Below are 23,619 nucleotides of genomic sequence, written 5' to 3' on the forward strand. Positions count from 1 at the left end.
TTAAAAACCAGTTTTCCCCAGTAAAACGCAACTCTACTTATCTATGATTGGTCAATGTTAAATAAAGCCAATTTTTTCATCATTCTGCTGTGCTAAGCTGCCGTATCAAGTACTGTGTCTCCATGTATTTGATTCAGATGCAACTTTTCAGAATAATTTTAAAATCAGTTCCCATTGACAAATGAGGCAGTAAGAAGCAAAGGGATGTAAGCGGAAATTTTCAAGCTTTCAGTGAAATGAATTTAAAGTAACGCGTTAACATCCTAGGTAGGCTTTCATTGAATTATTTTTCTAAATCATGCTGTACAGCAGCACCTACCAAGGCTACTAGTTCTATCTGTTACCCCAAGACAGAGAGGGAGGTACTCCTTTTTGTACTGGTTATCACCAAATTTTTAATTTTTAACACTTACATCCCTTTGCTTCTTACTGCCTCAAATGAGCATTAAACATTGCATTGAGGTGGAAAATGTGACTAAGAACCACTTGATGATCTTAACTCAATTTTGATAAAAGGTGCAAGACTTGTGCTCTGCGCGGCAGCAATTGTCCTGGCAAAATGCCGAACCAAAGTGAATAAGAACCCAGTAATTAACACCCAAATCATCACTGGGTGCATACTGCACTTATGTCAACACTTCCACATCTACGCAACTGGTCATTGTTCAATATTTTATTAACTTTCTCCAAACAGTTCTATTGAAAGACTGGATAAATTTGAAGAAAAAAAAACATAACACTTGAAAACAGTGAATATTTTCTTTAATGATCAATTTTATGAAACACACATAATTTGTTATCACTTCCAGAAGCATGAACAAAAAAGTTCTGAAATGAAAAATGCTAACTTAGATGCATAATTATGGGGAACATTCAAAACTAAAAAATGACACTTTCACATGTAACAAAAAATGAATTTTGCACCACAACAATTTAGAAACATTAAAACTTACACTTAGATGCAAAGTCACTTGCAAAATTTCAAGTTTTCGAACGTCACTCTTCTTTACACTCTTCCTCTTTGTAAGCTATCATTACGATGTTATCACCTCTAATGAATAACAAGCCATATTCTCGATCTGAAGCTTTAGCACTCTTCTTGGTCTTCCTTCTTCTTTTTTTCTTCTTCTCATCACCCTTCTTATCATCCGAGTCCTTAGTAGCTTTCTCAGCCCCTCCATTTGGTGCAACAGGTGTAGGTTCATTTTCTGAAGAACCAGTTGCAGCAGCGCTGGCCTTTGTTCTTGGAACTCGTGCTGGCAAATCAGGGATTTCCTCCCCCCTATTTATGTCTCTTAGAAAAGGCGTTTTCGCCTTTTTACGTTTCAAAAACACTTCCTGGACACCTTTCAAAACTAAATTCCAATGCTTATCAAATGCAAGAAGCTTGCCAGTGCAGATACCTCTTATTTCTTTAAAATTACGAGTCCAAATCTATAAAAATGTACATAAGCATGAATGAAACATAGCAAATATTGGGGCAGAAAACTAAATAAACTAATAAGTTCATCAAACATATTTCGTTAAATGCAAAACTAAATCTTAAAATTTACACATGCATACATACAGTGGCACACACAGGAATTTTTCAGGTGGGGTAGGGGACAAAAGTTTATTCTTGTAACATACCAAATAATGCACTAAAAATATTGATTTTATTCATTGTCTGCAGGGTTGTTTTTCTGCTGGCAGAAACCAGCTTTTGCACTGCCAGTGGCAGAAACTGGTTATAATTGGTAAAAACCAGCAGGAACTGGCAAAAACTAAAAAGAGTCTTTAATAACTCAAGTAACTACTAAATGATATTCACTTAAGGAAACTAACTCCATTTTACCATAGTAAAAAAAAATTCTATCACTAGTGCCCTTGATTTAGTTCAGAAAGAGAACTTTTCAATTGCAGATGCTTGTATTTGGATTAATCTAACAAAGGATGAAAATCATATGGGTGCTTAGGAAAAAGGAGTGACATACAGAAGAAAACAGGCATTACCGATTTTAATTTGCTCGCTTATATGCTGCATCTAAATTTCTGAATTGCTTGGGTTTAAATTAGCATGTGCTTCAAGAAGAAAGGGCCAGAATTTTGGCTTGGCAATATTTACCTAGATTTAGTACCTAATGTCACAGTTTTGCAAAACAAATTGGCTTCCGAAATTTATTTTAACCACTACCCCAGTTACTACATGGTGGATTAACAATCAGGGCTCATAGCAAGAGAAAAAAAATATATAGGAGTTTAAAGGGAAAAATATATAGTAATTTTTCGGAAAAGTATAGGATCCAATAGGTATGTTTTGATCACTGTACAAAAAAAAGCAAAATTATCAATACAATTCTATATCATGCAAGAAGTCATAGCAATGTGAAGAGTCACAGATGTGAGAACAAATGAATTTTTGTACCCACGGCCGCTTACATGAATCATGTTTGTTCAAGACAATTTTGATTCAATTTAGCAAAATTGTGTGTGCGTGTTTTTCTTTTTTAAAGTGCAATTCTGCATACAATTTAAAAGAACTTTAATAAATTTTTGGTCAAACGAAATATTATTAGAAGTATACCGCACACTCAATATCCATTCTCTGATTATTTAAAGAATTTTATCACAAAACAGCAGTAGCTGATTTAGAGGGGGGGGGGGGGGGCCTGGGTCCCTCCCAAAGGGATAAATTTTTTCAATTATTATTTTTCAACTACTATCTCCAAAAAGAAACTTTTTACAGTTATGTAAAAAGAACACAAAACATATTTGAATAAAAGCATTTTCGTTTGCTGAAGTGAAGAAGCATTGCTGGAATCGGATCCCAGAGCGGCGGAATACATTTTACTCACTGGTTTTCGAATTCAAGTATACGTAATATCACGATTTGTTCATTAATTCTTCTTTGATGGAATCAATCAATAATTCATTTTTTTTTAAAAATGTGCAGATGTACCTAGAAGAGTAATTTTAATCCAGGTAGCTATATGCAAAATAATAGACTTCTTTTTTAAGAATAAAAAAATGCAAAATGAAAGAAATGACATGGTATATAGTTTCTTGGCAAAGCCATAATATTAATGGAAACAGCATGCCATATCAAAATTAGGGTTTCCAATCCCAAATCCCACATTATATTTATCGGGATTAAGAGCAAAATCCTGCGAGATTTCCAATCCCGCAAATATTTTCTATGCAAACGTTTTCAAACTTAGGCAGCTTATAAAACGAATATTTTCAAAAGCATCATCGAAAGTTTGAATCACCTTCCTCATACATCTGCAAGAAGAGCTGCTTTTTTGAAAAAATAAATTCATGAAAACTTTGTTTTGAAACATTCTATAAGGGGAGGTGGGGGCGCTCTTCAATTTCCGGGTCCCCCCCAAAAAATATTTCTGTATCCATCCCTGCAAAACAGTATGAAAAGCAATTACAAAATTCAGATTTCAACTTGTGTGCTTTGAAAAATGCATCTCTTATTGATTGCTAAAACTAGGTAATAATTGTTTAGGACATTCTTTTTTCAATGTCATAAATCTACCAATAGTTCTTGGTATTGGTACCTCATTGCTTCAATGGTAACACAAACCATTAAAAATCTTGTCGACTCCATGTCTCTCTCGTCTCACTGGTTTTGTTGGACATATCCTGAAAAAATCGTTACAAAAAGTGTGCAACACTCTACCTCCCCTTTGTTTCACTATTTACAGAAAAAAAGAAACTAATTTTGCTAAACGAAAGTAAAGAAAAAAAAGACTGAGCTAATGCATCACGTTTGAGAAATGGTCAGTCTCATATGCTTGATTCATTTAAGCGGCAAGTTTGATTCAGATATTCAACAGTTTCTTAGTGTTAAAACTGAATTTGGTTTTGTTTTTGATTACTGATTCAATTACCCAGCACTCACTGTAATGGCATTATCCATAATGTGTGCATTATTATGTTAGTTAATTGTGTGTGTATATATGTACACACATGTATAAAGAGTGAATTTAACCTAATCTGCCAAACAAAAAAGGGAGCATTAGAAGAGCCCAAGTGGAGCATAGAATTATCTGTCATCCTGTCCAGTTTGTAAACATAACCGAGTAGATGGAAAAAAATGAGTCAAAAAGAAAACAAATTTCTGAGATGAAGACCGATTTCTGAAATTCTTGGAAAATCCTATAAAATGACATTTTTTCCATCGAGATAGTTACATTTTTCAGCAAGCTACAAGCTTTGAAACAGTTGAAGTACTCAAAGTTGAATTAGTACCAAAATCTGTACTTGGCATTTTCAAAAATAATCATTTGAGCTACGACCGTTCATTTGAACTACATGTAAGTTTATATGTGACAAAATTAAAAGCTTTCAAAATTTTTACAGCAGTACACGTAAAGTTGACATGTTATACTATTAAAATTACAAAGCATACTCATTAAAAAAAAGAAAACGAAAACAAGTTAAAAGCTGCAAGTAAAATCATCTATATATTGCATATTTCATAAAAGTAATAAAACAGAAGTTTAGTACATATGCCGACATTAAAGATGTAAGAGTGCACAGTGCAGGGGAGAAAGAAGAAAAAAAATTGTTCGAAGGTTTTTGCATTTTTGGGTAGCATTTAACATCCGATGGAAAAAAATATAGGAATTAGTGAGAAAATATTGGAAATATAGGAGAATATCTGACAAATTGTGAAAATGTAGGAAATATAGGAGATATGAAAGTTTCATGAATATTGCTTGTTCCTTTATGCAGTGTCTGCTAACTCTTCTGTTCACAGAATAAATTTGTGATAATATTGTAATTAAATTGTGCTCAGGTCTATACAATAGAAAATACATGGAAAATGCTACATACAGTAGAAAATGCATGGAAAAAAAATTCCATGCATTTTTCTACTGTATGTTGAAATTATTTTTTATAAAATCATTGTGAGTTTTTGCCAATTTCTGCTGCAAATGGGGCAGAAGGTTTTTTTTACCAGTGGTTTAAACCCCCTTGGCAGAAACTTGCTAACTCTAGTGGTCTGGTACAAAAAAAAAAAAATAAATAAATAAATAAATAAATAAATAAAAATAAAAAAAATAAATAAAAAAATAAATAAAAATAAATAAATAATAAGCATTTGTTATGCATTTACTTTTCCCAAAATTCAAAAATAAAAACAAATATTATTCCTTTATTCATTAGTACTGTGAAACTTAGCCAAGTCGAACTTTGATCCACCGAAATCTTTGACAAGTGGAAGTGAATATTTATTCCTGTCTACCTGAATGAGGAGCCTGTCAAATTTTACTTCATTTTCCTTGCAAATTTAACTCCATAAGTTTAAAGTTCATGTTTGGTTCAATAGGGCCCGAAGAGAGTTTTTTTTTTTTTAATTTTTATAATTATAATCAGGAGCCGAGTAACCGCAAGATATTGGTTGGGAATGGGAACTTAGTCCAAGGGGGCCAGACCCCTTGCACATACCCCTGTGCGCACCACTGTGCAATTTCTCTCAACATTCAAACATAAAAATACAAGCAAGAGAGCATATTGATCATTATCATCGCTTTTCCAAAATAGTTCTGTTGTACATAATATAGTTCTCTCTGATAAATAGAATAAAAATATATTTCTTTCTAAGATATTGTGTGTACCTGCATTTTTCATTACTTGCAAAAAAACTTCTATTTCCTCAGTGTATGAATAACTGACGTGAAACAAATGTTTTTCAAATATATATTGTGTAGAAGCATTACGAAATCAAAACTGATATGTGCATATGAATTGTATTACATAGACTTATTAATCAAATACATGGCTGTCACAAATGGAATCCAAAAAATACTATTTCATGAGAGGATTTCCTTCAAATGAACAAATGAAGAGAAAGAAAATCACTTGCATGCACATAAGCTACGCATATTCTATTCTATCTTGTATATTACTCATGAGCAGGGATTGGCAAAAATTGCAAAAATCTTAGGAGCCAGGAAAAAAATTTAGGCTCTAGGATTATTGATTTTCCAGTTTTTTTTTGGAAAAGTCACATGGCTTCTGAAAAATAATTTCACCCAAATGCAATTGTAAATAGTCATTCTTCATAACGTCTGAAGGATTTATTTCTGAAACTTTAGGGAAAAGTTGAACCCTCTTCCCATATGGTTGAGCAGAACGGCGCCTAGCATTTATTGAATAAAAAATTTCGCAACAGATCTTTTTGGATCAAAACTGGAAAGCTATGGTTCTTCCAGTCAGAGAGATGATCATCGCTGGGAAGCAGTTCAATTCACAACTTTCAATTGTAAAATGTTATATTTTGCTGTTTAAAATTATTCAGTAATTTTTTTTTTTTGCATCTCAAAATTTTTGATGCAATTTTCGATATTGCAGTTTTAATATGTTTTGAATCAAACCGATGTCATACTGCTTATTTCGTACCGCAAATCATACTTTCCAATCTTCATGGTTTCTTCCTCCTCTTTTTCTTTTATAGATTTCCAATACGTGAATGCAAATCATACTTCGCCTTTCGAATCTTTCTTCCAGCACTGAAAACTTTAGTTGGAGCTTGTAGTACATTGATACCTCAACGGATTTTCTTTTGAATAAGGAATGATTTTAAATTTTCTTGTCAAAACAAGAACAAATGGAAAAGACACGAAATATTTACACCAGTTTCGGAATTATCATTCAAAAAGGAGAACATATCCACAAGTGAAACAAAAGAACCAACTAAATTTCAAGACAGAACTTGTCAATACTATTCAATTCAATTTAGTACAGCTTTCAATTCATCACAAGAAAAACAAGATGTAGTACCATTGACATTCCATTTGATATTTTTGTTTTTCTTCTACATTGACAATGTAGTTTAATCATTAATTTAATTTACTTGGATTAATAATGTAAAACTGTACAACATCTGATAACTTCCCATGACTGATGATTAATATCAAAAGTGCAATTAGCTAAAAATTGGAAGCAGAACAGGTTTTAAAATTAGATTTGGTAGCTTCTCTTATGATTCTAATTCACTCCATTACTTTTTTACATATAACAGGACTAATATACAAAAGGAAATTAAAAATAAGAGGATAACAGATGAGAAAGGGAACATAATTAAATTTTACTAAGTTACTAAAATAATTTGCACGCCAAACTTTTCATGAATTTAAAAAATAAAACAATTGATTACAATTATTAGATTGTAAGTATAATAAAGCAAATTACATAAAAACATTATTGATTTAACCCCTTGCATTGAAATATTCTATTAATATATAAAAATGTTATTTATCAGCAACATAAAATTGGATTATTCCATATCAAATCAATCAAAAACGTTCTGGTTTTAAAACTGATTAGTTTTGATTTTTCTATAATTTGGATAAATTGTGCAGCAGACATAAGTGATTTATGTATAGCACGAAAAATATCATCCTTTGACACCTGGTTTGAACGTCAAAAGTTAGTTGCAAGTTTCCAAGAAGTTAGAAGAATGACATGCATGCAAATATATGTACAGGTAGGTGTTGTCATCCTGCGTTTGAGAAATCTGATGTTAATATATAAGAAAGTACATGATAAAGGGCTGCCACTGAGTTATGGTCCTATCAATAGTCGCTTTAGTAGCCGCTAAAATGGAAAACAGACTCCAAACAAGAAAAATGGTATCTAAAATAATCTCATTACTTTTTAAACAGTATTAATATTAAATCATGCTGCGTACACTTTGATAAATAGACATAACTCTGCAACATCGGATGTAAGCGGAGTCACCTGGACAAGTGAAGCTCTTTCCAGTTACACACAAACGTTTCCGACATGTTTTTATATTTATCTTATTTCTTTTATTATTTGGGGGGAAAAATGCAAAATTGTGCATATGTTGGAACCCCCAGTCTGAAATCGAACAATGCCCGGAAAAATGCTTATATCGCGAATTAATCACTGGAAAAAGTGCCAGGTCCGAAATGGGGAATTATTTCTATTCGTGATGCGGCAAATCAGTAGTGATCCAAGTCTGATTTTACATGAAAAGAATTAACAAGTCACAAAACAAAACTTCATTTCTTACAAGTGTGAAACAAATTAGATATATTACATTAGTAATTAAGTTTTGATAACACATTGCAGTATTTCATATGGTACATCAGACATTTAAATCACGAAAAAAAAAATCTTAACATGGCTCTTAAATTCACTATCACTTTTGCAGTTAAATAATCGTTGGCTCTTTTTTACATTTACACAATTAAGTTTTATTTGCATTTTCAAAAAAAAGTAAAAATGGTAATAATAAAAAGGCTGAATGCTCTATGTTCATTAAATATCATCTGAACGTCAAAACTCGCTCACTGAGCTAAAAAATGGCAGAGTTGCCAGAAGTTTATGCTTCAGCAAAACTTAAAGACTTGAAATGAAATTAAGCTCATCTGTTTATGAAATCCAAACTACTTCCTTCCGTACCAAGAAGTACAAGCACGGGTGCAAGTTTGGTGATGTGTTCAAGACGGAAAATATTTTCAGTCCCCCCTCCTTCATGCGTGCATAGGAAAACCTAAAAACCGCCAATAACGGGGGGGGGGGGGGGGGGGGGGGGGGGTCTGAGGGCTCTCCCCCAGAAATTTTTAAATTGAAGTTCAGAAAACGCATTCTCGTAAAGTTTCGTAAAGTTCAGGAAAAGGAGGGGTTCAGGGACTAACATCAATTTTTTCAAACTGATAATCCCAAAATCGCAGTATTGGGCGATCTTCAAAAATATTAGAGAAAGAGGCGGGGGGGGGGGGGGGGGGGAGCACTCTGAATAAATTGAAGTTTTAAAAACGAAATTGTTCTCCATCTTTCCTAACGTTTATACGCTTTTTGAATGAATTATTGAAGGGATGGAGTTCAGGAACCATCCTTCGGCAATATTTCGAAACTGAAGTTCCAACTTTAGACGATAAACGCAACTTTAGACGATGTTGGATAATGTTAGGGCTCCCCGCCATAAGTGATTTGCCGATCGTAAACATTTTTATTGCAGCAATAAAATTGCTTGGAACGTAAGATTTTCACTTTTACAACAAAAATCAGTTATGATCGGAAAGTACCCAAGGCAGTGCCAACAAACCAGAAAAGAAGGAAAGGTGGGGGAAGGGTATGGTTCGACTAATGATAATGAATTTGCACCATTCCCCACACAGTCTTCATTTGAAAAAGCAATCTTTTATAAGATAGCAGGTGCTGAAATTATCAATAAAAAAACCGCTTCAGTGAAGTAGATACATATTTTAAACAAGGTACACTTTCCAATATTCATTAATTAAAAATAGGCAATAGGAGAACTGAATACTCATCTCAGGGAGGGCCCCTAATTCACATCCTCTCAAAGCACTCAAATATAGCCTAAAGTAGCGTTTTAAATATTTCAGTATCGAAAAATTTTCGGAAGAGAACTCCCGAACCTCTACCTCTGAGTTCGTCACAAATGTCCAAAATTTGAATTTTTAAGGCTTTAGTTTCTAAATTTTTTTTTTCCAGGAACAGTACCCCTTTTACCTACAGCCGCTATGTAAATAGGCCGACGTATCAGCTTAAATTTAGCCATTTTGGATCGGATTTTTCATTGTTGCGGAGCTAGGGTTACCACAGCAAAGTTTCGTGTTTCGCCAAATTTGCCGTAAATAATATTTTATTTAATGAAAAATTCACAAACAGCTAATAATCGCTTGCAGTAAACAATCACCAAACGCGATAACTCGCCAGAAAAGACAACCACTCAAATATGCGCTCCGATCCAAAATAGCTGATCTTAAGTTGAAGAGCTGGCTCGTATATATAAGGGGCCTTACTCTTACCTAACATGTCTTATGACCGCCTAAAAGTTTTAATACTTTAATTTCGGAATTTTTTTGAAAGAAGCTTCCTGCACGTTTCCCCATTAAGTCATCCAAAGATAGCCCAAAACAGAGCTCTTAAAATTTCAGAAACGGAAATATTTCGGCCTGGGCGGCGGAATATAACCCCTCCCCCCTCTCTTTGTGTTTACTAAAGGCAGTGTAAGTGTGTGTTTAAGATTTTTTTTTCCATTGAAAGAGCAACCCCTCTCCCCACACCGCCAAAGACAACCCAAAGTTTTTAAGACTTCAATTTCAAAAAATGTTTCGAAAATGACCCCCGAATTTCCTAGCTCCTAACTCACTCAAAAATAACCCAAATAGCATTCAATACTTTAGCATGAAAAATTTTTCAGGGGAGAGAGCCCCCCCCCCCCCCCCCCACGAACTCCTTCCCCTAAGTTCAGTAAATTTGACTTAAATTTGCGGTTCCCCCTTCTCATCACCGAAGTTTTAAGAATTTAAGATCTAAAATTTATTGAGAGAAAAGCATCGAATTCCCTTTTGTTAAGTCTCCCAAAGATTACCTAAAGCTGAGTTATGAGTACTTCAGCTTTGAATATTTTTCGGGGAAGGGAGACCCCGAACCCCAAGATGGTTTAAAGTTGTGCTTTTAAGACTCCAGTTTCGGAATTTTGCCTAAAGAGAGCCCCCTCTCCCTCCTCCTCTTGACATTGGCAAAGACAGCTTAAAAGTTTTAAGACTTCAATTACAAACGCTTTTCGGGAGAGGGTCCCATATTCCTTTTCTTTTAAGTCCCATTTAAGTATAGCCTCCAAATAGTTTTTAATACATCAGCCACAAAACATTTTCAGGTTAGAACACCAAAAACATCTCTCATAAATTCACCAAAGATTGCCTAAATTAGTGTTTTTAAGACTCCAGTTTCCGATTTTTTTTTAAACCTTTCCTTCCCCACTTTTACATCATTAAAGACAGCCTAAACTTTTTTGACTTTTTAAGCTTAAGAGCTTGCAGAAGAGAAATCCTGAATCACTCTTAGCTTCAAAAAAGGCTTTCAATTCAGTTTTTCGATATTTTATTCTGGAGCCATATTGAGTTGCCCTCCCTCCTTAGATTGTCCAAGATATAAACGTTTCAAGACTTCAGTATCGTGGGTTCATTTGCGGACCTACCCTCTTGGCAAGAGCAGCGTTTTTTCGCAAACTCGTGCTGCCGTTATTTTTCTCGTTTTCTTTCTCTCTCTCTCTCTCTCCCCCCTCCCCATATTTCCATTCTAGCGAGTGTTAGATTGAATGACATTAGAATTTAGCGATTCCTCAAGTCTTAGAATATTTTACCAGAAACATATCAACAAATGAAAAGAAAAAAAAAACGAAAGAATGATCGAAAATAGTAAGAGAAAAGGTTAAATTTTCAATTAGAGATGATTAATTAGAAAAATCAGGGAGAATAGGAAGCAATTCTGCTATCTGCAATTCAGTGAGTTGGAAATAACAGAGTAACCTAAAAAAGTCAAACGGCGCTGCGCGAGTCTAAAAGTCACTCCTCCAAAAACACGTTGCAAACAAAACAAAAGCCTATGACGGAAAATCGAGAGAATGTCGATGTAAATTCGTGGTTATGGAAAGGTCCAGTAATTAAAGCCTACTTTTTAAACAGTCAATTTTTCTTTAAGTAAAAACTGAAGGAAAAACATCGAATTTCTTTCCATCCCGGAAATTTTGTCCAAGACGGAAATCCGTCCTGAGACGGAAGGTCTTGCACCCATGTAATTCCCAAGAGCAAAAACCAAAACTAATATTTCCCCTTTAGCAGGTTATTATTGTGGGCAAGAAATGTGCATCTTGTGCCTGATAGTGTCTAAAAAACAAAAAAGGGGTGTGTTACTTATCCTTGGCAATAAATAAGGCATAAACCATTTGGCCACTTAATTATTTGGCAGACCTAAGTTAAATTAGAAAATTTCGGCCAATAAAACTTTAAGCTGAAGTTTTTTTTTTTTCCATTTTTTTTAACGTTTTAGTCGTTTTAAAGCTGAAATAATAGCAGTTTTGTACAAAATGGTCATTTCTGTCTTAATTTAGAATAAAATAGTCAGCACAGTCTGCAACTCTTCAAAATAGTCACTTTTTTAGTCGCCAGTGGCAGCCCTGATGATAGAAAAACAAGTTTTTAAAATATTGAAAGTCAGTCAAAGTTATCTTTGATCTTGGATATTTCCGAAAGTTTTTTTTTTAATCTGAAAAATTATATTCTATATATACCATGGATGATAGTGGATTCAAGTAAAATTTTCTGAAGATAGTGTGAAATTTTCAGAAACTATGAGGAAGCTAGATAGCAATATAACACTTAGTAAATAGAAATGTACATGCAAAATATTGTAATAATCTCTGAGCACTCACTTAGGAGGTGAGTGAGTTGACATGGAATGATCCACTACAGTTAAAGAATTCATTCTTATCTAATCTTAGTTTATATCTTTAAAAATTGAATAATTAAAAAAATTTGTAATAACATTGAAAAAAAACCCTTTTTCTTTTTGGAAATTTCGTTAGAAAAACACGAGAAACCTTCCATTTGCTACTGTGAGGAAAAATCATATAATGCCATAAAAAAGGAATGATAAACCTTGAATCAGTGGTTTCTAATTTAGCATAGAATATTTGAAAGGGGAGCATGAAGCCATCACAACACCATATCATTTGTAATAATTACATAAAAAACATGTCAGAGAACAGAATCAGCAATACTATTACTGATTGCTAGGACTTTAATGTTTGATGAGATAAGGCTCAGAAATTAAACAAAGAACAACGTAAAACTTACGGTTCTTTATACATTAATATACTTTTGAAAAGTACAATTGTTCAATATGGTGAATTTTTAATTAAAAAATACATGATCACGGAAAAACTGCAGGGATGGGACACTGAATAAGGCTAGCCATAGATAATTCCACCTTTTTTCATCAAATTTGGCACTTTTCTCTCCTATCAGTCTCTCACCTTATTACATTTAAAAAAGAAAAAAAAATTTTTTTCTTCAACCAAAATGCAAGATGCCACACTTTTTGGTTCTTCCCCACCCTCCTGTCACAAAGTCATGAACCCTCCTCTTTCTCACAGCTAATATCATTTGTGGATGATTGCATAACATTTTCGGGCCTCCAATATACTGGATTGGAGTAGGAAAATGATCTTTATTTTGAAGCAGAAAACTCATCTTGAACAGACTGGAGCTGAAAATATTGTAATGTAAGCTCAGCGTCGGCTGAAGGAAACAAAAATGAACTTGAAGCAAAATAGACCACTAAAAAGCAGTAAAAATGTTTAGGTGAAGCACAAAAATAAGTTAAGCCTGACAAGATCCTTAATTTATCAGAAAAATCAGGTTGAGAACTGCTAATAGAAATTGACATCACTTACAAAATTTTGCTTTTCTCATTGACTTAAATCTGAATTTTTCACCAGCCAACATTTCTTTTTGTAATGATAAAGCAAACAAGCAAAATGACTTATTGCAAACTCTACCTTGTAAACAAGAAAAACTTCTCTGTGATTCTGTAAATACTTTTTATCTGGCCCATGTTTTAATTCCAAAAAGTAAAACCAAAAACTTTTATCATGAGATGTGTTAAAGGAAAGTTAACTACAATATTTTGAAATATTCCTTAAATAGCACTCAATAGATGTGTAGCATAATTTTTATGATTATATAACAATGCAAAGGGTTAATTGATTGCATATCCCCATACAAAAAATATAAACATGCCAAAATTGTAAAGTTTATTCCGATGGATGCGGAGAAAGCCTGAAAGCCTTACCATTTTTCGTAGAGACAGCCAAAGTTTGCCACTGACAGAAATCATTTTAAATACATCATCATAAATGGAAGAGGAGTATTTTTTTTAATGACACTTCATACTTATATATAAATGCATTCAATGTTGGACTGCAAAAATCTGAACAAAATGAAATACATTATGAGTTCAATTATTCTTGATGAGAACATAAAATTTCAACAAATGATTACCATAGAAAAATGGATATGTTTCCATTACAATAATGACTAAGAATATTTATATAACTTTCAAAAACTTTCTTTTTATGGTTGATTGAACTTTTTGTTCAGCAACAATGGCACTTCAAATGAAGCTTCAGAAATAAATTAAGCTACTCCAGATTGATTTGAATTATTCTTTTCAGTTATAAGTAAAATTTAAAAGATACCTTTCAGCATAAAAATTCGTGAATTGTTAACTAGCTCAAATTTATTAACTATCATACATAGCAGTCTTCCTTCAAAAAAGCTGTCTTGTAATCCCAAAATATGTGTTGGATTTTTTTTCTGCATCCAGTGAATCTTCGCTTTCCAGTTCTGACTTCCAGATTCTTCCAATATTCTTTTTCCATGTGTTCCAGGTCATCATCCACCATCTTTTGTTTTTTCATCAAGAAATATATTCATATTCTTCCATCTTAAAAATGCTTTGGAGTTATCCAAATTTGACCATTTTTGTACTTGTCTTTGAAGTTTTATCTTTGTACATGAACTACATTTTTATTTTTAACTTCTTTCAATCCATAATATAACATTATGACACCATATTGCAATTCAGACCACCAATATATATTTCTATTTCTTTATATTTATAAAACTTTTGTGCGTTACAAGGCACAAAATAATCAGAATAGTTTAACTTTTTCCCCCCATGAGTAACACTTCACTGAAGTGCCAATGTTGCAAATATTAAATACCTTATTGGTAATGAAATGTTCAGCAAGGAAGCATTAAAGCTGAAAATCAATTTTAGGATTATATATACATTACTACCAGGGTTTCCGCTATGGTCGCAATTACAATCTCAATTGCGAAAACAAAGCAATGCATTTTCGCTTTTTTGCTGAAATAAAATATTTAAAAAAAAAAAAAAAAATGTATGATCTTAGAGAGGAAGCATGCATGGCCAAAATCAATTTAATCTTTTAAAATCTTAGCAAAGATCAAAACACACTGAGGCATATATAAATATATGAGAATGTAACATTTTAGCATTTTTCTAAAATTTTTCCCACAATTTTAGCTTTTATGCTAATGAACTATTGAACCCAACTTTAACCCCGACTACTACTTTGTTACTTTCACTTTCAAGTAACAGTATCAGAAATCACTTATTTAGAGGGATTGGCTAGCAGCAATCCATAATCCCTGTATACATTATCATTGCTCAAGCGCTACTACGCATCACGATATACATTCAATCACCAAATTTACATAATTCAAGTTTAAAGTTTTTAGAGCACCCCAATTTATTAATAAATAAAATAGACGAATAGAAGTATATGTATTAGTAAATACAAAAAGTAAAACTTGTAAACAAAAATCAATCAGTTATCAGTTAGACCAAGGTTGTCCAACTGGCGGCCCGCCAACTTCTTATTCAGCATATTTCTTCATCAACATCACATCGATATTGACATTCCTGCCCTTGTAAAGAAGGCGGACAAGCCTCAGTTTTCCCATTAAAATGTAAGGAAACTGTTTTATAATCCTTCTGTTTCATTATTAATAATTCGACTTTTAATTGTCAACTTTTTCAAACTGTGGCCCACCAGGTGATCAGTGACCGTAATTCTGGCTCGTGGGTTCCTTGCAGTTGGACAGCCCCGAGTTAGACAAATAGGGGGAAAATACCAGGGTTGCCACGGAAGTTCAAGAATGAAATTTCCTGACATTTCTAAGTGGTTTTGAAAAAAATTACAGGTTATCGATCTCCACCTTCATTTTGCAACAATATATACATCTCAAATTTTGATAAAACTTACCCCATTTTCAAACTTTACAACAATGGTTACCAAATTTAATTTACTTAAGCTGAAAATATCAAAAATACATTCAGTAGGGTGGTTTAAAAAATTTTTTTCAGCTAGAGTCCAAGACACCCCTCTTTTTTTTTTTTTTTTAAACTTACTAATAGTATTGTGCTGTAAAAGTTTTAGCTTCTTACTCAAATTTTAAAAGGGTGCTCAAAGACCCCATAATTTAACATTAGCCCTAGCATAGAAAAAGTCATAAATTTAGAAACATTTAATTTCCCCAGCTGTTTTTTTTTTTTTTTTGTAACTAATTGTTTTATTACAATGTATACGCATATAAGTTATATGAGTTATAATAACTCATGTATATTATAATATGTATCATTGTTTTTTCAGTTTAATGCTTTTTTAACCCCAACCCATACTTATGGAGTTTGGGGAGGGGGTTGAGCACCCTCTTTCAGTTTAAATAGGAAGCTAAAATTCTTCTAGTATATTACTATCCACAAATCTAAAAACACTAAGTGGTGTCCTGTTTTCTAGGAGAAAACCTTTTTTTTAAAGTGCAGGGCTCCCAACACATTTTAGCTTCAGAAAAGGGTAAAAGGGGACCATTTTCAATCAAAAAGGGGACTAAAGAAGACCACTCATAGTTAAACCCATGGAAGCACCAAAAGGCAAATTAGTTGTTAGTTGCTAACTTCGTGAAGATAATTCGTTATATAACTATAATAATGAGAGATACAATTCTTTTATCACCTGTGAAACTGATCTTTTTATCCATTGATAGAGTGCATAACATTAGGGGAGAGGGGGGCACTTAGTTCAGCACTTAAGACAGCCTCTTCAGAACTAAATACGCATAATGATACATTTTGACTTGAACCAGGGATGCTGGTAGTCTCACTGAAGGATAGGTGAAGCTGGACTTCATCTTTATTTAGTTTAAAATTATTTTTATGTTTTCTTGTGTTTTAATGCTTCTTAGTATAGCGTTATCATACACCAAATAAAAAACTTGATCCTCTTGTTGTTTTTCCCAGTCTCTAATTTTGTTCCCATCTCATTAGTTTCATCTATTTGCTGAGGAATTTGCACTTCCTCATGACACACTGAAACCAAAAAATATTGTTTTGGTTTTCAACAAAGCTACAACTGAGTTTATAATAAAATTATTTCATATTTGAATTTTAAATTTAATCTTTTATCATAGGGTTCATACCCTGTAGGGAGAAAAAAATTTAAGCACTTTTCAAGAGTAAAAAATTTTTTTCAAGGTACTACCCTAAATTCACACTATAAATATTACATGCAGATTTCATTTAATGCTTACATATAAATAAAAGAAAGTAGTATGAAAAGTATAGGAAAACAAACTGCTTTTTCTACAAGAAACACTTTGATAAAAGATTTACTGTATTGAAAGTTTTCCTAAAAATGTCTGAAATGCTTAATCACAAAGAGAAGCAGATCACATGAGGCTTAGTTTTGCAATTTTCATATTCAAAGTATGTTTTCAAGAATCATAAAACTTAGATTTAAAAAAAAAAAGAAAAAAAAGTCCATGATTGCAAGACCACGAGTGCTTTGAACTTTTATGGGGGGAGGGGACTAATTCCCTCTTTAGCAGGCAACATGACAATGAAAAAAATTTACAAAAATTCACCTTTATAAAATTTTATAATTCAACTTTCTTTTAAATACAAACACTAAGTTAAAACGTTATGCACTCAATTGTTTACATTTAATACCCCCCTCTCTATAAAAAAACAGTAATAACAGAAAATAAGCTAATAATTATTAAAATTAAGTCTTGCAAGTTAAGGTTGCAAACTAGAAATTTGAATTTTAAAAAATATTAATTTTTTAGTTATTTAAATAAAAATTAAAACGAGTTAATCCAATGCAGCATGTTAAAACAACTTCAAATTGCCAAAAATATAAAAAACATTTATTAGATGCAAAACGATTGAAAGCTCAAATAAGCAAATTTTCACGAACCAAGTTCAATTTTAGCATCTTTCCCATAAAATAAATTTATTTTCTACTAAATTAAACATAAAGCATGCTAATCTAAGGTAGCATTTGTGAAAATAACATCCGATTGAACAAACTATTTTAATATTTTCATGATGCAAAAAGATTGAAATTTCAAAACTAAAACTCATTTCTCGCGAAGTCCGAGTAAGTTCAATGTTGCCATGATTTCCAAAATAACTACCGCGTAAATTATTGAAATTAAACGAAAAATAAGCTAATCTAAAGTAGTATACGTCAAAATAACTTCCTATTGTCATAAACATCAAAATATTTACAAGATGCAAAAGGATTGAAATTTCAAACGCGAGAAACAGTTTTCCGCGAAGTCTGAGTAAGTTCAATGTTGCCATGGTTTCCAAACTAATTCCTTCGTTAATTATTGAAATCAAACGAAAAAGAAGCTAATCTAAAGTAGTATATGTCAAAATAACTTCCTATTGTCATAAACACCAAAATATTTACAAGATGCAAAAGGATTGAAACCTCAAACGCGAAAGCAATTTTTCGCGATACTGCATATCGAAGATATGCAGTATTTATTTATTTTGAACAGATAATTGGCGGAAAATTCGTAGGGTACTTAATTTTGCAATGCAAAAAAAAAAAAATTTTTCTTTATAAAATCAATTTTCCCTGATTTTTGATTATTTTTTCAAAATTCCCTGATATTTCCCTGATTAATAAAGTTCCCTGACTTTTCCCTGATCTGTCGCCACCCTGCCAACTCATGTTGGTCTAGATTTAGTAGAATTAGCAAGAAAACATAATGTAATAATTATGAAATTAGCTTATGAAAAATGTATTTATGAAAAATGTTGGGAGGAAACTGAAAGTAATATAATCAGAAATGGGTTCCATAAGAGGCTGGTATTTTCCCATTCAACTCTCCAGTAATTCCTGAAGATAACTACGATCCTTTGGCTTTGAGAAGATGGAAAGCCAGAACACATAACTCAGTGCTAGCACCAAATAATGAAAACTCTGATCAAATTAGAAATTTAAACATATCGTTGCAATCTGCAGCTCTACAACCATAACCAAGTGTTTCTAATAATACTCCATCAACATCAAGCCATATCACGTCACTTGAGGAACTGCTTCTTGACACAATTAAGTGTCATTCATCAGCAAACCCAAACAAAAGGCACAAAAAAATTGCAATAGCAGCTGAAGTTTTATCACTAGTGATGAAATTGTGGAAAGAATGAAAACCAAAGGTGAAGAAGATGCAAAAAAAAATTTCAAAAAAGAAAAAAAAAATACGATTATCCGAAAGAAATTATTTGAGGAGGAAGAAAGCGACGATAATGAAAATACGAGTTTAAGGGAAGATTCACATGATGAAATGACAGTCGAAGAAATGATTGCCACAGAGCAAAAACAGCAAGAAGATATCATTCAGTGAGGAAGGCATCCAACGGAGAGAAAGGTAGGCGACTGGGTTCTTGAGATTTTTTACAAAAAAGATGACTAAACATTTTGTAGGACAAATTACTAATATAAATGATGATAATTACCCTGAAATTAAATATTTAAAGTTAAAAATGGCTGGAAATTATAACACTGTGTTTAGTTATTTTTCAAGAGACGACATTGTATAAATCCTTCCAAATCCCTATCCAGATCGTAGAGGAAATGTGATATTCCAAGTAACGTTTTCAGAATATAATATAAATTAAATTGTTAATTACTATACTAAGTGTACTTATGCAAAAAAATATGTTCAAGTTCGCCAAAGACATGTTACCTTTTGTATTATTAAGGTAATATTTTAGAAGTTCTTTGATATTCAAGTTTTAAAGATTATTCTTCAATATGCAAGTTTTGTTTTTGTTCTTTTAAGCTTATTAGCATAATAAAAGTTATCTTTCATGTTCCTTATTTAATTTAAAATAAAAACTTTATAATTTTGTTTAATAATCCATTGTTCCTTGAACGTTACTCATTTAACATCGTTACTCATTTAACATCGACAGGTTTTGTTAGGAAAAATGTAATAACTTCCCAATGCATAGGTGAAAATAAAAAATCGTTCTTACTCAGGAAAAAATACTCTATTGATTGCACTTGCCCCTTATTTTCTCAAACGGTTTTTAAAAAAAATTCAGATAGGTGATGCTCTTGACCCACTTTTATTGAGAAAGTGCGGCCATAGAGCACAATAGTTTAAAAAAAAATTTCAACTTTTTTACCTTCAATGATTTTGTCTTGGGAAACACACTAAAACAGGCAACATACGAAATAAAAATTAAATTTGTATCAAGTCTTGTAATATCTAGGCCTTAATAAAATGTCAAACTGTACAATTTAAGGGCTGCACTTCCCCCAAACCTTCACCTTAATTTGAATAAAAATAAAGTAAAATAAATAATCAAAAAATCCCCCCAAAAATGTTGATGGCACAATACCGTTTTCGGAATCTTAGGCACTTAAAAAAAAAGTCTTGTGTATTTCCATCTTGAGAATGACCAAATATGGCCGCTCCACCACAAAATAAGAAATAATTTTTTGAATCTGTAGCATGAGAACACTTTAAAAATAATAAATCTTCATGAAACTACAGTTCAGTTGAAAAGTTTTTAGCGCATTTGCGTCCAAGGCAATGAAGATAAGATTAAGTTTTAATAACAAATTTCTTTATTTCTGAAAAAAATAACTTAAAAAAATAATAATAATAAATTAATTTGAATTTTGACATCTTGAATTCAAATTATGTGTTTTGCAATCACGTGTGTTTTTGCTTGTGTGCAGGTATGTGTGTTTGGGTATGTGTGTGTGTATATGCGGATATATGTGTGTAGGCATGCGTGTGTGTATATATGCGTGCAGGATATGGACACAATCTGGAGAAGGTTTTCGCTAGAGGAGAAGCATTGCGAGGCCGGTCGATGGCGGTGCTCCAGAGGGTGCTGGCGGGAAAATAAAATGATAGGACCTCAAAAACAGTCAAGTGAGAACAATAAGTAATTGTGATTGATCAAAAAACAATTTGCAGCATATTTTGAGTTACTTTCATTAGTTTGCAATTAAAGAAAACATCTTATTCTGCTTTGTTTTCGGAAACTTTGGCATTTAAGCATTGTGTCTACTTTCATCTTGTGAATGACCAAAGATGGCGACTACGTTTCACACGTAGCTGAAAAGACTTTCCGAACAAAAAACGAATTTCCACAACCAAAACCCCTATCTTCAGGCTTGTGTTTCTGAAACAGTAAGTTGTCTTCTCCCCTGTTGAGTTAGTGCATAATTCCTGTTCATTCAAGAATTTTTTTCTTGGGAATTATTGAGGGCCAAAAATGGCGACTGTGGAAATTTTTTTGGGTCTCCGCTTTTTTATTGCCAAGATCATTTTTCCTCATTTTTTTTCAAGAAACATTGACAAAAATAAAGATTAGATCTCATGGTAAAAAATTGGAAAAAAAAAAAATCAGTTTAATCAGCTACTAAGTCAGTTTCCGACAATTCCAGGTTTTCCCGGAACGTACAAACCCTGAACCTGTGTATAACAATACTGCCTATAACAGTAAATCTGTCTATAATGACATTTTCCTTGGTACCCAGCAAAATGCTAGTATAAAAATTCAAACTGTCTATAACAGTAACCTTCAGCATAAAAAATCAAACTATCTATAACGGTAACCTGCCTACAAGAATACCTTTTTAGGTCCCAACCCCTTTATTGTAGACAGGTTTTACTCGATGACTCCTGATAAGCATTTTAGGGAGCTTTTGATTAAATTCTTTACCTTAAATAACATGAAAAGTAGGTATGTCCAAGTTAATTAAAAACATTTGAGCAGGGCTACCACAGAAGTTCAAAAGAATGATATTCCCCGACATTTCCAGGTTTTCCAGTTGGTTTTAGCAAAAAATTCCAGGTTAATGAATGCTGCCTTACATTACTAAATACAGGGGTCTGGCCAGAGGATATTTGGGTCCGTTAACGGATCCTTCACAAAAATCCGATCAACCAAAACGGACCTTTCACAAAATCCCCATCAAACAAAACAAAACGGACCTTTCACAAAATCCCGATCAAACAAAACGGACCCTTTACAAAATTCTCATAAACAAGATCGGATCGTCACAAATTGTTTATTGAAAGAGCAAATCTGAAAGCAAAATAACGCATATTTCTGTATATAAACCGCATATTTCTGTGTATAAACCGATAATTTTTGGAACCTTTTTTAAAGTCAAATTAGAGGAATCAGCTTATACAAAATCGGCTAATTTTGAAAAAAAAAAAAAAAAAAAAAAATCAAGCAATAAATAATTGCCACTGCCAAATAAATATAATGGTTGTTTGTTTTATCACAGCTAATTAGGGGCTGCCCCGTGTTGTAAACTTTTCTGAAAAGGCATTGGTAAGCACTTTTCTCTGCTCCTGATTTAATAAACAATAATAATATATATCTGCAAAATGAACTTGGAACTGCAAAGGAATAGTATGGATGAGGAAAAAATATGACCACTTAGCATCTGCTGCGAAATGAACTTAGAACTAACTGCAAAGGAATAGTAAGGATGAGGAAAAAATATGATCGCTTCAGATAGGGTTACCAACTTCAAAATTATCACCACTTAGCGTCTGGCGTTGAACCTTTATAATGACTCGATTAGAAAATATTCTCATCATTTTGCCAGCTTGTCAATATTTGCCTTTTTACGGTGCATGTGGTGCTGCGATGTTTAATTGTTATTTTGGGAGAAAATTATATGGGTTTTGATTTTTCGATGCTAACAAGGATGATTAACTTTAAATAAACTCGTTTAATTACCGTTTTCTTTTCTTTAGGTGTCTACATTTTGAAAAATGCAATCTTTTGACAACCGATATGAGAATCATATTTTGTTCTTTTTTCAAGATAACTTCGCTTTATTAGGATTCAAATAAATGAAAAGTATCTTTATTTCTGTTAGAACTCTCATTTCAAGTTTTGAAAGCAAAATTCCATTTTCTGTTATGAGTCAAAAATTAAAATGCTGAATAGATGGTTTATTTTATTTTATTTTTGGGTCAACTGTGTCCACAGATATTAATGATATGTTTATCATAGGACTCTAAAATGCAATTTTAAAATAATTTTATCAAAAACATTTCTTTTACAAGCCGTTTTTATACTTTTGATGCCTTCACTTTGAGAATTGCGATGTCTTTGCATCCGCTATGGGAATCCGATTTTACGAAATTTTGATGATTATTACACTTTGTTAAGAGGTAAACAATTGAAATATCTTTTTATTTTTTGTTAAAATCACGGAATTTATAAGGTTTAAACGAAATTCTGTGCTTTTTAAGAGTGTCTTGGGTCAAAAAGTTGAATGCTGAACCCTATTCTGAATTTTATTTATTCATATTTTTGTTACAATTATTTTAAGTACTGTACAGAAATATATCTAGCATAATTTAACATAATGTAGAATGGTAGATAAATATTGATACTTGAAACAGCGATGCCCCCCCCCCCCCTCGCCAAATATCAGAAAAAAAAATCCAGAATGATTTTCTCGACGTAGAAGAGGAAAGCACTCAACTTTAAATTTAATTAAATTCTAAAATTTTGTTTTGACATTTTTTTTTTCCGAATTTTTTTGATTTTTCACAAAAAACGGACCCTGTGAAAAATCCTGGACAGACCGCTGGAATACCAATACAATTATTTTTAATGCAAATAAACCTCTTTTATAAATCAAATAATGCTTAAAAAATGATCAGAAATTGTAATAAATATTTAGGTTAAGTGAAGACAAACAAAAGTTTTAATTATATTGATTACAAATGCTTTAAAAAATCAACAATTTCCAATTGGGTTCTTTTTTTTTTTGAAAAGGACTGAAATCTCAAATGCACTATGCAATTTTTGGCAAAGCCAGTTTCTATGTTAGCACATTTCCAAAAAAAAGTTTTAACTTAAAAAGGAAAAATTAAAAGACTAATGAGAGAGGAAAAAAAA

The 23,619-nt window shown here is 32.4% G+C and overlaps 1 protein-coding gene across 2 annotated transcripts in view; it reads right to left on the minus strand.

Annotated features, from left to right (window-relative positions):
• Window positions 1–751: 751 nt before the first annotated feature.
• Window positions 752–23,619, minus strand: part of LOC129224541 (U7 snRNA-associated Sm-like protein LSm11) — a 28,039-nt gene continuing 5,171 nt past the window's right edge. Inside the window, exon 3 of one of the 2 annotated variants that reach the window (XM_054859015.1) lies at window positions 752–1,434. In XM_054859015.1, the coding sequence (XP_054714990.1) occupies window positions 997–1,434 (438 nt within the window). In that variant the 3' untranslated portion in view covers window positions 752–996. Of the gene's footprint in view, window positions 1,435–13,737; window positions 13,768–23,619 lie in introns of those variants that run through there. The other variant, XM_054859016.1, reaches the window with a different exon arrangement.

This window comes from Uloborus diversus, chromosome 6 (assembly GCF_026930045.1).
Source record: "Uloborus diversus isolate 005 chromosome 6, Udiv.v.3.1, whole genome shotgun sequence".
Taxonomy (NCBI): Eukaryota; Metazoa; Arthropoda; class Arachnida; order Araneae; family Uloboridae; genus Uloborus; species Uloborus diversus.